Genomic DNA, 13,913 nt, shown 5'->3' on the forward strand with positions numbered 1-13,913 from the left:
AAATATGTTGCGTGGTGTGAGGCCAGGAAGGCCCCGACGGAGGAATTTCAACTGGGTCGTTTCCTACATTTCCTGCAAACAGGATTGTCTATGGGCCTCAAATTAGGGTCCATTAAGGTTCAAATTTCGGCCCTGTCGATTTTCTTCCAGAAAGAATTGGCTTCAGTTCCTGAAGTCCAGACTTTTGTAAAAGGAGTACTACATATACAGCCCCCGGTTGTGCCCCCAGTGGCACCGTGGGATCTTAACGTAGTTTTGGATTTTCTCAAATCCCATTGGTTTGAGCCACTCAAATCGGTGGATTTGAAATATCTTACATGGAAAGTAACCATGCTACTGGCCCTGGCTTCAGCCAGGAGAGTGTCAGAATTGGCGGCTTTATCGTATAAAAGCCCATATCTGATTTTCCATTCGGACAGGGCAGAACTGCGGACGCGTCCTCACTTTCTGCCTAAGGTGGTTTCAGCGTTTCACCTGAACCAGCCTATTGTGGTGCCTGCGGCTACTAGCGATTTGGAGGATTCCAAGTTGCTGGACGTTGTCAGAGCATTGAAAATATATATTTCAAGGACGGCTGGAGTCAGAAAATCTGACTCGCTGTTTATACTGTATGCACCCAACAAGCTGGGTGCTCCTGCTTCTAAGCAGACGATTGCTCGTTGGATTTGTAGCACAATTCAACTTGCACATTCTGTGGCAGGCCTGCCACAGCCTAAATCTGTCAAGGCCCATTCCACAAGGAAGGTGGGCTCATCTTGGGCGGCTGCCCGAGGGGTCTCGGCATTACAACTCTGCCGAGCAGCTACGTGGTCAGGGGAGAACACGTTTGTAAAATTCTACAAATTTGATACCCTGGCTAAGGAGGACCTGGAGTTCTCTCATTCGGTGCTGCAGAGTCATCCGCACTCTCCCGCCCGTTTGGGAGCTTTGGTATAATCCCCATGGTCCTGACGGAGTCCCAGCATCCACTAGGACGTCGGAGAAAATAAGATTTTACTTACCGATAAATCTATTTCTCGTAGTCCGTAGTGGATGCTGGGCGCCCATCCCAAGTGCAGATTGTCTGCAATACTTGTACATAGTTATTGTTACAAAAAAATCGGGTTGTTATTGTTGTGAGCCGTCTGTTCAGAGGCTCCTACGTTTGTCATACTGTTAACTGGGTTCAGATCACAAGTTGTACGGTGTGATTGGTGTGGCTGGTATGAGTCTTACCCGGGATTCAAAATCCTTCCTTATTGTGTATGCTCGTCCGGGCACAGTATCCTAACTGAGGCTTGGAGGAGGGTCATAGGGGGAGGAGCCAGTACACACCACCTAGTGGTCAAACTTTTAAATTTTGTGCCCTGTCTCCTGCGGAGCCGCTATTCCCCATGGTCCTGACGGAGTCCCAGCATCCACTACGGACTACGAGAAATAGATTTATCGGTAAGTAAAATCTTATTTTTTAGGCTTTGTGCTGGTTCCTCTGCTCTGTCTCTCCACACATACTGGGCTAGGCAGGCTTGCTTGTACCTGTGTCTCTGTGTATGTGTGTGTGTGTTAATGTAAATGTCCTCTGTCAGCAGGGTGAAAAAGTTGTGTGCACTGTTTGTCACTCCAGGTTTTCCCCCTCCCCTGCAGATTCTCTCACGTGTGAACAATGCAGTCAGCCTTCACAGGGTAATGAGGTTTCTGGGGGTGATTTGCAGGTGATTTGCAGCTTGGCTCAGTTCTATTTAAATTATGATGGCTGACATGTCCAATGAATTGACTACTGCCAGACAGGAAAGGCAGCAGTTACAACAGTCTACGGCTGCTCTGGCAAAAGATAGGGCAGACAGCAGATGTGTTTCTCCTCTTCCAAATCCATTACTCCAAAAAATCTGAGGAGGAGGTGCCAGAGGTGGAAGAGGAGGAGGAGCTGGAATCTAATACTGAGTTAGATGATTCCTCTGCTGCACAGGGTGTAGACTCACTTATTGCAATAAGGGATGTCCTAAGTATTCCTGGGAATGAGACAGATTCAGAAAAGGTGCAGGTCACATTTCTTGACACAAAGGCACTGGATGATCTTTTCAGGGAGCCATGTGCTACTCCTGACAAGATAATCCAAGTGTCAAAAAAATGAGTGGCCGTCTTTCCTTTTGCTCATGAGGGGCGAAAGGTCTGGGAAACTCCCCCTGCTGTTGATGCGTTAGTTTCACGTCTGTCAAAAAAGACAGAACTGCTAGTTCCAAGGGCTACATCCTTAAAGGAACCCGCAGACAGGAAAATAGAGACAACCTTATATTCTATTTATGTTGCAGCAGGGGCCTCCCAAAAACTTGTCATTGCAGGTTGTTAGGTGACTCATACCATACATACTTGGGCTGGTAATCTTCAGGAGGGCCTCACTGGGGATAAGTCCCTGGCTAATATGGGGACGCTGATTCAGCACATCCAAGAATCTGCCCACTTCCTCTGCGATACCATACAAGGAATTGGCATTCTAAATGCCTGTACCTCTACCATGGTGGTTTCTGCACGCAGAGCGTTGTCGTTGCGTCAGTGAGTGGCGGACGCGGGGTCTAAAAGGAGTGTGGAAGCCTTGCCTTTCACAGGTGATTGGCTGTTTGGAGGTGATTTAAATACCTGGATTTCGAAGGCTACTGCTGGAAAGTCCACGTACCTCCCCTGCTGCTCCACCGGCTAGACGTTCTTACACTGGACCTTCACTGCAATCCTTTCGGACAGCATTCTTTAAGGGTAAGGCAAGAGGTGCCTCAAATGCGTCACGAGGCTCCAGAGGTAAGTGACGTAAACCTGCCACCACTGGGTCTCTGGACCAGAGCGTCAGCTCTGTCTCCTCAAAACCTTCTGTATGACTGTGTCCCAGGGGTATCTCAGGGTGGGAGCTCATCTGAGATTCTTCAGCTCCATTTGGAAGAGCTCCTGCCAGGATGCCTGGGTAAAAGACCTGATCTCCCTGGGCTACAAACTGGAGTTCGACAGCTCTCCACCTCGCAGGTTTTTCAAGTCTGGTTTACCGGCCTCCGAAACCACGCGCCTCACGCTACGGGAGGCCATTCAAAAGTTAGCTCAGACCCAGGTCATTGTTCCTGTGCCACTTCAGCAACAAGGCAAGGGATACTATTCCAGCCTTTTTGTGGTACCAAAACCGGACTGTTCAGTAAGGCCCATTTTGAACCTCAAATCTTTAAACCCATATCTGCGGGTTTTCTGGTTCAAAATGGAGTCTCTGAGAGCAGTGATCTCAGGTCTGGGGAAGGGGGAGTTCTTGGTCTCTCTAGACATAAAGGATGCTTACCTCCATATTCCGATATGGCCGCTTCATCAGGCCTACCTCAGGTTTGCTCTTTTGGAGGAACACTATCAGTTCCAGGTGCTACCATTCGGCCTATCCACGGCCCCAAGGGTCTTCACCAAAGTGATAGCTTAAATTATGTTTCAACTCAGGATTCAGGGCGTGAACATTGTCCCCTACCTGGATGATCTGCTGATCAAAGCAAGATCAAAGGAAATACTGCTGGACAGCATCTGCTGCACGACATCCCTGTTCTCACACCATGGTTGGATTCTGAATGTTCAAAACTCTCACCTGAAGCCAAACCAGCATCTCCAGTTCCTCGGAATGATCCTGGACATGGTGGCTCAGAAGGTCTTCCTTCCTGCAGACAAGGCGAAGGCACTTCAGGAGTTGGTTTGGGCAGTTCTGCAGCCAAATAGTGGCAGATTCCATGCACGGACCATTCCAACTGGATCTCCTTGAGAAGTGGTCGGGTTCGCATCTGCAGATGCATCAGGTCATGCGTCTCTCACCGCAGGCCAGGATTTCTCTCCTGTGATGGTTGCAACCCTCCAACCTCTTGGAGGGGCAAAGCTTCTGAATCCAGAATTGGATTCTCTTGACCACGGACACGAGCCTTCGGGGTTGGGGAGCTGTCACCCAAGAGGCTCAGTTTGCTGCAGGCTTCTCATCTGCTCCAAGGTCAAGCCATTCTAGTTCAATCAGACAATGCCACGTCAGTGGCTTACATTAATCGGCAAGTAGGGACGAAGAGCTGGGCCTGCATGCGGGAGGTATCCAAGATTCACCTCTGGGTTGAAAGGAATGCAAGGGCGGTATCGGCCATATTCATTCCAGGAGTAGACAACTGGGAGGCAGACTTATTAAGTCGTCACGACCTACACCCATGAGAGTGGTGTCTACACCTGCAGGTATTTAGAGTGATAACAGATCGGTGGGGCTGTCCGCAGTTCGGTCTGATGGCCTCTCTGCTCAACAACAAGCTTCAGTGCTGCTATTGTTCCAGGACTAAGAACCCCCTGGCAGCGGCAGTGGACGCACTGACAACGCCATGGGTTTACCGGCTGGTGTACCTGTTTCCTCTGATTCCGTTGCTTCCTAGGGTTCTAAAAAGAATTAGAAGAGAGGGTGTTCAGGCAATTCTCATTGCCCCCAAGTAGCCTCAAAGGGTTTGGTACGTGGATCTTCTGGCCATGGCAATAGAAGACCCTTGGCCCCTGCCACTTCGGGAGGATCTTCTTCTGCAAGGACCGTTCGTCTACCCGGACTTAAGGCGGCTTCGTTTAACGGCATGGCGGTTGAGCGGAACCACCACATCCGGAAACGATACGTCTCCTGGTGTGAGGGCCGAAAATATCCACCTGCAGATTTCAACCTGGGGAGCTTTTTGCGTTTCTTACAGGCTTGTGTGGATATGGCCTTAAGGTTGGGCTCTATTAAGGTTCAGATCTTAGCCTTGTCCATTTTCTTTCAGAAGAAATTGGCTGCTTTGCCTGAGGTACAGACATTCCTGCAGGGTGTCCTTCACAACCAGGATCTACACGTGGTTCTTACCTTTCTACAGTCCTCTTGGTTTGAACCTCTGATGTGGGTAGAGGACAAGTACCTTACATGGAAGACGGTCATGCTCCTTGCCTTGGCTTCTGCTAGGCGAGTTTCAGAACTTGGCGCTTTGTCTTGTAGGAGTCCCTACCTGGTCTATCATGAGGACAGAGCGGAACTCAGGACTCGACAACCGTTCCTACCTAAGGTGGTTTCTGCATTCCACCTAAATCAGCCTATTGTGGTTCCGGCTGCTTTGGCCACGTCCTCAATTCCTGAGTCCTTGGATGTGGTGCGAGCCCTGAGGATTTACGTCAAGAGGACTGCTGCTGTCCGAAAATCGAATTCCCTCTTTGTGCTGTACGATGCTCACAAGAAGGGTTGTCCTGCTTCAAAGCAGTCGATTGCCCGTTGGATTAGGCTTACTATTCAACAGGCCTATGCATCGGTGGCCTTGACTGTTTCTCGGTCTATCCAGGCCCACTGGTGGGTTCTTCCTGAGCGGCTGCCCGTGGTGTCTTGGCTTTGCAACTATGCCGGGCCGCTACCTGGTCAGGGACAAACGTTTGTCAAGTTCTACAGGTTTGATACCCTGGCTACTGAGGATGTTCAGTTTGCACGTACGGTGCTGCAGGCGTCTCAGCATGTTCCCACCCGTTCCTGGAGCTTTGGGACGTCCCCATCGTACGAAGTGTCCCCAATATCCCTTATGAATGATAGAGAAAGGAGGATTTTAATTACCTACCGGTAAATCCTTTTCTCGTCCATAAGGGATACTGGGCGCCCACCTCTGTACTTCGCCTTCCTGCAAGTTATTGTTGTTGTGTGAAGTTGGTTACACAGCTGTTGCTGTTTTCTGGTTTCACTAGCTGTTGCTAGTGTGTTTGTTTTGCTGTGTGCTTGTTCGTTAATCCCACCACTAATTGTCTTGTCATTTTTCCTCCTATCAAGTATGTCCATCTCCTTCGAGTACAGTTTTCCTAGACTGAGCTGTGAGGGAGGGCATAGAGGGGAGGAGCCAGCACACCCTGTTGAAGAAATTTAAAGTGCACCGGCTCCTTCGGACCCCATCTATAGCCATCATACTAAGTGTCCCCAGTATCCCTTACGGACTACGAGAAAAGGATTTACCGGTAGGTAATTAAAATCTTTATTTTTATTTTTATACTGGACGTAATAATTGAAAGCTACAACTGTTTCACTGTTGTTTTGTAGGGAATCAGTTGTGAGTCTGAAAAGAAAATATTTAAGTGACGAGGATATCGTGACAACTGGCTCTACAAATATGGACTCCATATTAGACACCATAGCCAGTAATGGATGCAAAAGTCTACTTGATGAAGTGTTCATGGACTTAGAGGTGAGGACATGCTGCCCTGACCTTCTTTAGTTATGTATTGTTCAGTTTCCATATATTTCTTTTGTTGTATATACTGCAATAACTGCTGTCCTGCCCTCTCCTGTTTCATGTTTGTACACAGTGCTTATATCTTGTGTAGTAAGGTGCATTTCCCCTTATTCCAGGACAGCCTCAAATGTCAGCATTTTACATTTGTCACTTACGTGTCATTATCCTTTATCTATAAAGAGCCTACATATTAATAAGCAAAGTATTTGGGGCATGTAAAAGGTAATCTTTATATTAAGCAAGTGTTTTCATCAAAGAAAAGCCTCTAATGTACATGGGGAACATCGGAATGTCTGTAAGGTGATTTTTATGTCATTTTTAGCCACTCACAGCTAACTCCCAACTTCAAGTTAATTTATACTACACCTCCAGATACCTGTCCCACATCATTTAACAGAGAAGTAATCTGTATGTTGACAAACTTATATGTGTACGGGAGAATTCTGCAATGGCATTATGGAATGTTATATATAAGGCATTTTAACAGTCTCTCTATTAAGGAGTGGGGGGGAGTATCCAATCAATCACAATAAAATATTGGGCACAAAAAAATGTGCACTTAATGCAATTTTTCCCGATGTTTCACCGATATTTCTTTACAGGCTATCTAATTAGATCACCTGTACAAAAAATGTATTTTCTCACGAAAACGCACGTTCAGGGAAATTGAGCTGTTTTGGGGAATTTTGTCTTGCCTGAGGCAGGTGAAACAAAATCCCAGATAAGCTGTGGCTTGTGCCGGCTTATCGGGTCTAATTAGATAGCCCACGACAATGCTATTACCTGCAGTAAACTACAGCGGGTAATTGTATACCCCCCAATATCTTTAAACATGAATGTAAATCATTATACTTAAAGTTTTAATACTGACACAGTTGAACATTACAAATGTGTCAGCATAATGTCTGCATTTTCTTGCCCATAAATAGTTTTTCAACATATTGACTGTTGACAAAACCTATGTTTTCCATTTAGCCCAGTCTCCAGCTTTTTGTAGAAAGTCACCTCAAAGGCATGTCTACGTTGGCCAGATCTGACCATTTAAAAACTTCTAAATCCCTAATTAATCATTGGAGAGAGAGTTGTTTTTTGTCTAAACCTATATTAATGGAACAGCGTCTGAAAGGGCCATTTTAACGTATAGGCACACTGGGCAGATTCCCAGTTCTAGGGGCCATCAAGCAGGGGCAGGTGGTGGTTACACAATCAGAGCGGCGAAGCAGCATTCTCTACCTGCCTCTCAGCCTGCAGTCAGACAGTGTATGGCGGAAGCGATCCTCCAATCGGAGTGCTGACAGCCATTCACTGTATGGAAGCATGTGGAGAGACATTGCTGGAGCACAGGTTTTTTTTCTTCCTATGAATGGGTGTGTAGGGGACCCAGTGAGTTGCTTTCCCCAGGGCCTATAATGCTGTTAAGACAGCCTTGGCGTCTGATTGGAATCTGCCCTAAGGTCTGTACCTCTCACACCGAGCCACATTTTCTGCCCCCTTCATGTACTACATTTTCTGACATGGAATAGCCCTGCAGAAGATATGCATATGTAGTGTTTATTACTTGGTATATTTCACTATAATGTATGCTCTACTGTGGTGTAAATTAGCATTAGAAGATGCATGGAAGTTTGTGACCATATACTGGCAGGAGTGTGCATAGTAATTATAAAGCTCTACAGCGTATTCTGCCACTATATAAATAAATATATGAAGATATTATTTACATTATTTTATACCATCGTATCACTTTTTACTCATTCTTTTAGCAACATCTGAATGACTTGATGACCAGGAAATGGCTTGGGGGCTCTAACGCAGTGGATACCATATGTGTCACCATAGAAGATTATTTTAATGACTTTGCAAAAATTAAAACCCATTACAAGCAGGTATGTGCCATTTTAATTTGTTCAGCACCCAATAAAATATTGACTACAGTATTTTAGTTGTGGTTAACTTTAATATGTGAATCACAGTTTATACCGATTTGCTGGAAGGGTTGTATTTGGGGAAAATTGGAGGTATAAAAGTGATGTGTTAAAGTGACGTTATAAATATGTTATGGAACAGAAAATATACATATCTGCATGTAATTTTTTTTTTTTCTTAGAAAATGACCATTAAAGCCCACAGGAAAGTAGTGACAGAGTACATTAAAGCAATAATGCAGAGGCGGATATGCTTCAGAAATGCTGAAGAACGCAAAGAAGGTGCAGAGCGCATGATTAAGGAAGCAGAACAGTTCAAGTTTCTGTTTAAGCGTCTTACTTCTGTAAGTGGTCATTGCTTTGAAAATAAATGTAGCTACATTGTTACATTGACATATACAATAATTGTGCTAAACAAACTATTAGAAGGGACTTTATAAAAGATGCTTTGTAACATAATGAATACCCAATTTTTGTAAAATAATGAAAACCCAACTTTAGAGCAATTTCCCCCAATTCTGGTACAGGGCAAATTCTTCACGGTCATTGTCACTGGTGTACAGTAAGATGGTGGAAAATTCTATTGGCTGTCAATGTTTCCATAGGCATTATATTGTAGCAGCTGTTCCATACATAGGTAGCACAAACTCGTTTTGCCTGTAGTCTGATATGCTGTTTATTTTAGAGTTCTGAAAACAGAATGAGAAAAGTAACAAAATTACATGTTTGTCAACCTTGGAATTGATGTGTGGATTTACTTTTCAGGGATTTGGTGAAGAGACAGATGGACTGTGTAAAACCATTATAGACATTGCAGAGGTTATAAAGCTTACAGATCCCTCGCTTCTTTACTTAGAAGTCTCCACTTTGGTCACTAGATATCCAGATCTCAGGTAACGTTCTTTTGTTGCTTTGTACATGTTCCCCTCTTTTTTTTCTAAGTTACTTAATATTGGAAATATATTAACATTTGTTAACATGTATAACCCTTGACAAGTATACAGTGCATCCGGAAAGTATTTACAGCGCTACACTTTTTCCACATTTTGTTATGTTACAGCCTTATTCCAAAACGGAAAAAATTCATTTTTCTCTGGCTGGGTCCACAGGATTATCCACAGGATAACATTGGGATATTGTCGAGCGACCGCGAAAATGGCACCAACACGGTCACGAGCTTTCTGGCCTCCCAGGATGCATTGGGGCCTCCACTATATAGTCCCGCCCACTGACTCAGTCAGATCAGTTTTTTGCTTGGTGCGGCAGGAAGCCGCATGGTCACAGGGCTGCTGTGAAAGCAGCCTCAAGTTTTCATTACTTTATTTTTATAGACTTAATATAATGGGTTTTTTTTTAGAGCAACTTCTCTTAACAGCGTCTTAAACGCATATTAGAAAGAGTCGCTCCAACAACTCCCCACCGGGTCGCAACAACGCTTACCTTCGGGTATCAGTGCTGTCTCGACGGGTGTCTGTGTCGGATGTTCTAGCAGGTCCAGCAGACGTAACCAGGCTGTGGCCGGAGCATGGGGAGACGGTGAGTCTATGGACTTCCTCTTACTAGAGGGGTCAGGACACAGCTACACTGTTTTCGTGGAGACTACAAACCGTGTGATGCGCCGAACATCTCGAGTGTGACAGCGCTACGCTCCGGGGATCATAGGCGCCAGGACTAGGTAGAGGCCGCGATCCTGGGAGTTTAAGTCAACGGGGGGATTCAGACGCTCTCCTGGCCGTCCCTCCTCAGAGTTCATGGCCAGTTCCCGCGTGTCTCTCATTTCATGAACTAAATGACCTCACTTCCGGCTCAGACGCTACCACGAGGGTACTCGGTCGCAGCTTAGACGCTGCGGTTGTGTACACTGGAGATAAACACGCCAGACCGAGTCGCAGGCCTTAGCAGCTGCATACACGTGGAAGTCGCTCAGCGTCCGTGTCCGTTGGTAAGCGTCCGTGTCCGTTATCAGTTATCAAGAGCGGCAGTGTACACCAGTAGCGTCTGAATCCACTCGGCGTCTTACGAGCGTATTTGCTTGGATATGGAAGTGTGGTGAGTCTCCCTGTATCCCGCTCTACGGAGGCAGGGTATACAGTACTAAAAATTCTCTATACTTCTTAGTATGCGTTGTTAATTTTTAGTACCTATTGCATATGAGACCTGTATATTACTGTGTTTTCTGCATGTTATGTTGAAAATAGAACCAGTTAAAACAGAAGTACAATTTTCCTACTTATGTATAAGTTGTTATGGAGGTTGTATTCTCATATGACAATGTTTAATGCTTTAACATGTGACTGACTTCTAGTATGTGTGCTGACTTTTCTATGTAATGTCAGTCCTGTTCTGACCCTCAAATCAGGTGCACTGTGGTCAGATTGATCTCACCTCTATATACTGACATATAGGGTGTTCTTCAGTCACAAATTGTGTAGTCGATAACAGGTTAATACCATGTCTGTGAGCGGCAAAAGTGATGAGGAGAATTTATCAAGCACTCCTATAGCCCTAACATGCTTATCTTGTAAGTCAGGGGTAATTGATATGAATCAATTGGTCACTTATGAGGGTTTGTGTGCAAACTGTTTTGCTTTTCAGCGAAGTAAAAAACAGGAGTTGGTTCAACCACCAACAGAGCCACCATGGAATATGTTCGCAAAGACTCTATCTTCAATAGCGGACAGGTTAGCTCCGGTAGCACCACCTCAAGGGTTAGGTTACACTATGAACCCATACATGCAGCTCCCTTCCTATGGTTTGGTTCCAGTAGCCTCTACAAGCAACCAAGAGGCAGGTAAGACTAAGACAGATACGTCTGTGTGGCAGACTACACAAGATGATACATCGGATCATGATGAGGAAACAATAGATTCAACTCCGTATGATGATCAGTCGCAGAGATTTAGTTCAGAAGATGTAGCTGAACTTATTAATGCTGTAAAGGCTGTTCTCTCGTTAGAAGAGCCAGCCAAGACGGTGTTAAAAGCAAAAGCACCTGTATTTAAACGAACAAAATCAGTAAAAGCTGAATTCCCAGCGTCAGATGAGCTGACGGAAATGATGGAGGAGCCTTGGGCAGCGCCCAGTAAAAAGTATAAGATTCCTAAGAGATTATCCATTTCCTGCTGTGGATTGTTCGAAGAGAGAAGTTCCTCCAAAAGTAGATGCACATGTTCTGCGACTCGTGCATAAATCTGCTTTACCACTGTCATCTACCTCATTGAATGATGTCACAGACAGAAGGGTAGAGAGCCTTTTGAAAAATATTTTTTCTCTAGTAGGAGCAGTAGTAAGACCTGCTATAGCTTCGGCCTGGGTAGCAAAGGCTATGGGCGAATGGATAGAGGAACTAGAGAACAGCATCCCTTCTCCTTCGGGGGAGCAAGAGGATCGTTTTTGCCGTTTAAGACAATCTGCCCAGCATTTGGAAGAAGCAGCAATTGATGTAGGTACAGTTGCTTCTAAAGCTTCAGCCTTGACAGTAGTCGCTTGCAGAGCAATTTGGCTACGTACCTGGAAGGCAGATGCGGAATCCAAGAAAGAATTGGAAGCATTGCCTTTTGTGGATAATATATTATTTGTAAAACCTTTATCGGATATCCTAGAATCAGAGGCTGAATCGAAAAAGGTCAGATTTCCGGCTACCTATAACCCTAAGTCCAAGGGTTTAAAATTTCGCTCTTTTCGTTGGCAAAGCAAAGCGAAAGCAAAAGAGGAGCCTAAACAACTCCAGTTTAAATCCAGGGGTAGGAAGCAGTGGGCTAGCAAAAAGCCAGCTTCCAAACCTGAACAGAAACCCTCAGCCTGAAAAGACGGGCCTCCGCCTGGAGGATTCCAGGGTTGGGGGCCGACTTCTTCAATTTGCACACATATGGCAACAGTCAACAGCAGATGCCTGGGTGCAGAATGTAGTATCTCAGGGGGTATAGGTTCCCGTTCAGGAGGCAGCCTCCTCAAAGATTTTTTTGCACCAGCCCGTCTCGTATAGAGTCAAAGGCCAATGCCCTGCAAGAAGCAGTCCAAAAATTACTGCAGTCAGGGGTGATTGTCCCAGTACCTCCATCACAAAAGGGACAGGGGTATTACTCCAATCTATTTCTAATCCAGAAACCAAATGGGTCATATCGACCAATTCTAAATCTGAAAATGTTGAACAAATACATATGGATCCCGAAGTTCCACATGGAGACGTTACGCTCCATAATGTTGGCTATGGAACCGGGAGATTACATGGTATCTCTGGATGTACGGGATGCTTACCTACATGTGCCTATAGCACTGTCACATCAGTGTTACCTAAGGTTTGCCATCCTCCAGGAACATTTCCAGTTCCAAGCTCTGCCTTTCGGGCTAGCTACAGCACCCAGGGTGTTTACCAAGATCATGGTGGTTATGGCAGCTTGTCTGCGCAAGCAGGGGATAAGAATATTCCCATACCTCGACGACCTGTTAATCTTAGCACAGTCGCAAGATTTACTGTTGAGCCATCTTCAACAGACGATAGTTTGTTTACAGAGACACAGGTGGCTCATAAATTGGGAGAAGTCGTCTCTGAATCCGTCACAGCGGATAGTTCATTTGGGGGCCATATTGGATTCAGACCTACAGAAAGTTCTCTTACCAGAGAAAAAGATAGTCAAGGTGCAGGTCATGGCTCAGGAAGCATTGCAAGCCCAGACAATGTCAGTCCATGCAGCAATGCGACTGTTGGGTCTGATGGTATCAACCTTCGACATGGTGGAATATGCGCAATTCCACTCCAGACCATTGCAGCACCTGATTTTGACCAAATGGAACGGAAATCATCAAACGATAAAGAAGCAGATGATAAAGATTCCAGTAAATGTAAAAAGGTCTCTAGCGTGGTGGCTACAGACAGACCATTTAAACAAGGGGAGACCCTTTTGGATAAAAGAGTGGCAAGTTCTGACAACAGATGCCAGCCTGCAAGGCTGGGGGGCGGTACTCGGAAGCCTATGGTTCCAGGGAAAATGGACCGCAAGGGAAAGTTGCCTGCCGATAAATCTGTTGGAGATGAGGGCCGTTTACTTGGCTCTAGTTCAGGCAAAGGACAATCTACAAGGAAGACCAGTCCAGATTCGCTCAGACAATGCGACGGCAGTAGCATACCTCAATCATCAAGGAGGAACTCACAGCAAGAGTCTGATGGAGGAAGTAACTCCCATTCTAAAATGGGCAGAACTCCATCTCCCGGCATTGTCGGCAGTATTTGTCCCGGGTGTACTAAATTGGGAAGCGGATTTTCTCAGTCGGCACACCATTCAGGAAACCGAATGGCCACTACACCCAGAAGTGTTTCAGACACTGGTGAACAGATGGGGTCTACCGGAGATAGACCTCATGGCGTCTCGTCTAAACAACAAAGTTCCGAGGTACGGATCGAGAACAAGGGACCCAGGAGCGGTCCTGGTAGATGCACGGTCAGTAGAATGGAGGTTTCAGCTGGCATATCTGTTCCCGCCAATATCTCTGTTACCCAGAGTAGTGAGAAAGATAAAGCAGGCAAAAGGAGCAATTATTCTAATAGCTCCAGCTTGGCCAAGAAGGCATTGGTACACAGATCTGTTGAGAATGTCCATGGAAGCACCGATACTGCTCCCTCAACGTCCCGATCTGCTAATGCAGGGTCCTTGTTGTCACAGTCATCTGGATCGCCTATCTTTGACGGCGTGGCTGTTGAAACCTCTATCCTAGAGGCTAAAGGATTTTCGAAACAAGTAATCCAAACTAT

At 45.7% G+C, this 13,913-nt stretch overlaps 1 protein-coding gene across 1 annotated transcript in view; it reads left to right on the forward strand.

Annotated features, from left to right (window-relative positions):
• Positions 1 to 13,913, forward strand: part of EXOC3 (exocyst complex component 3) — a 141,801-nt gene that overhangs the window by 96,626 nt on the left and 31,262 nt on the right. Inside the window, exons 9-12 of the mRNA XM_063922795.1 lie at positions 6,047 to 6,191; positions 8,003 to 8,125; positions 8,347 to 8,508; positions 8,930 to 9,057. Of these exons, the coding sequence (XP_063778865.1) occupies positions 6,047 to 6,191; positions 8,003 to 8,125; positions 8,347 to 8,508; positions 8,930 to 9,057 (558 nt within the window). The remainder of the gene's footprint in view (positions 1 to 6,046; positions 6,192 to 8,002; positions 8,126 to 8,346; positions 8,509 to 8,929; positions 9,058 to 13,913) is intronic.

Source organism: Pseudophryne corroboree, chromosome 5, assembly GCF_028390025.1.
Source record: "Pseudophryne corroboree isolate aPseCor3 chromosome 5, aPseCor3.hap2, whole genome shotgun sequence".
Classification (NCBI taxonomy): domain Eukaryota; kingdom Metazoa; phylum Chordata; class Amphibia; order Anura; family Myobatrachidae; genus Pseudophryne; species Pseudophryne corroboree.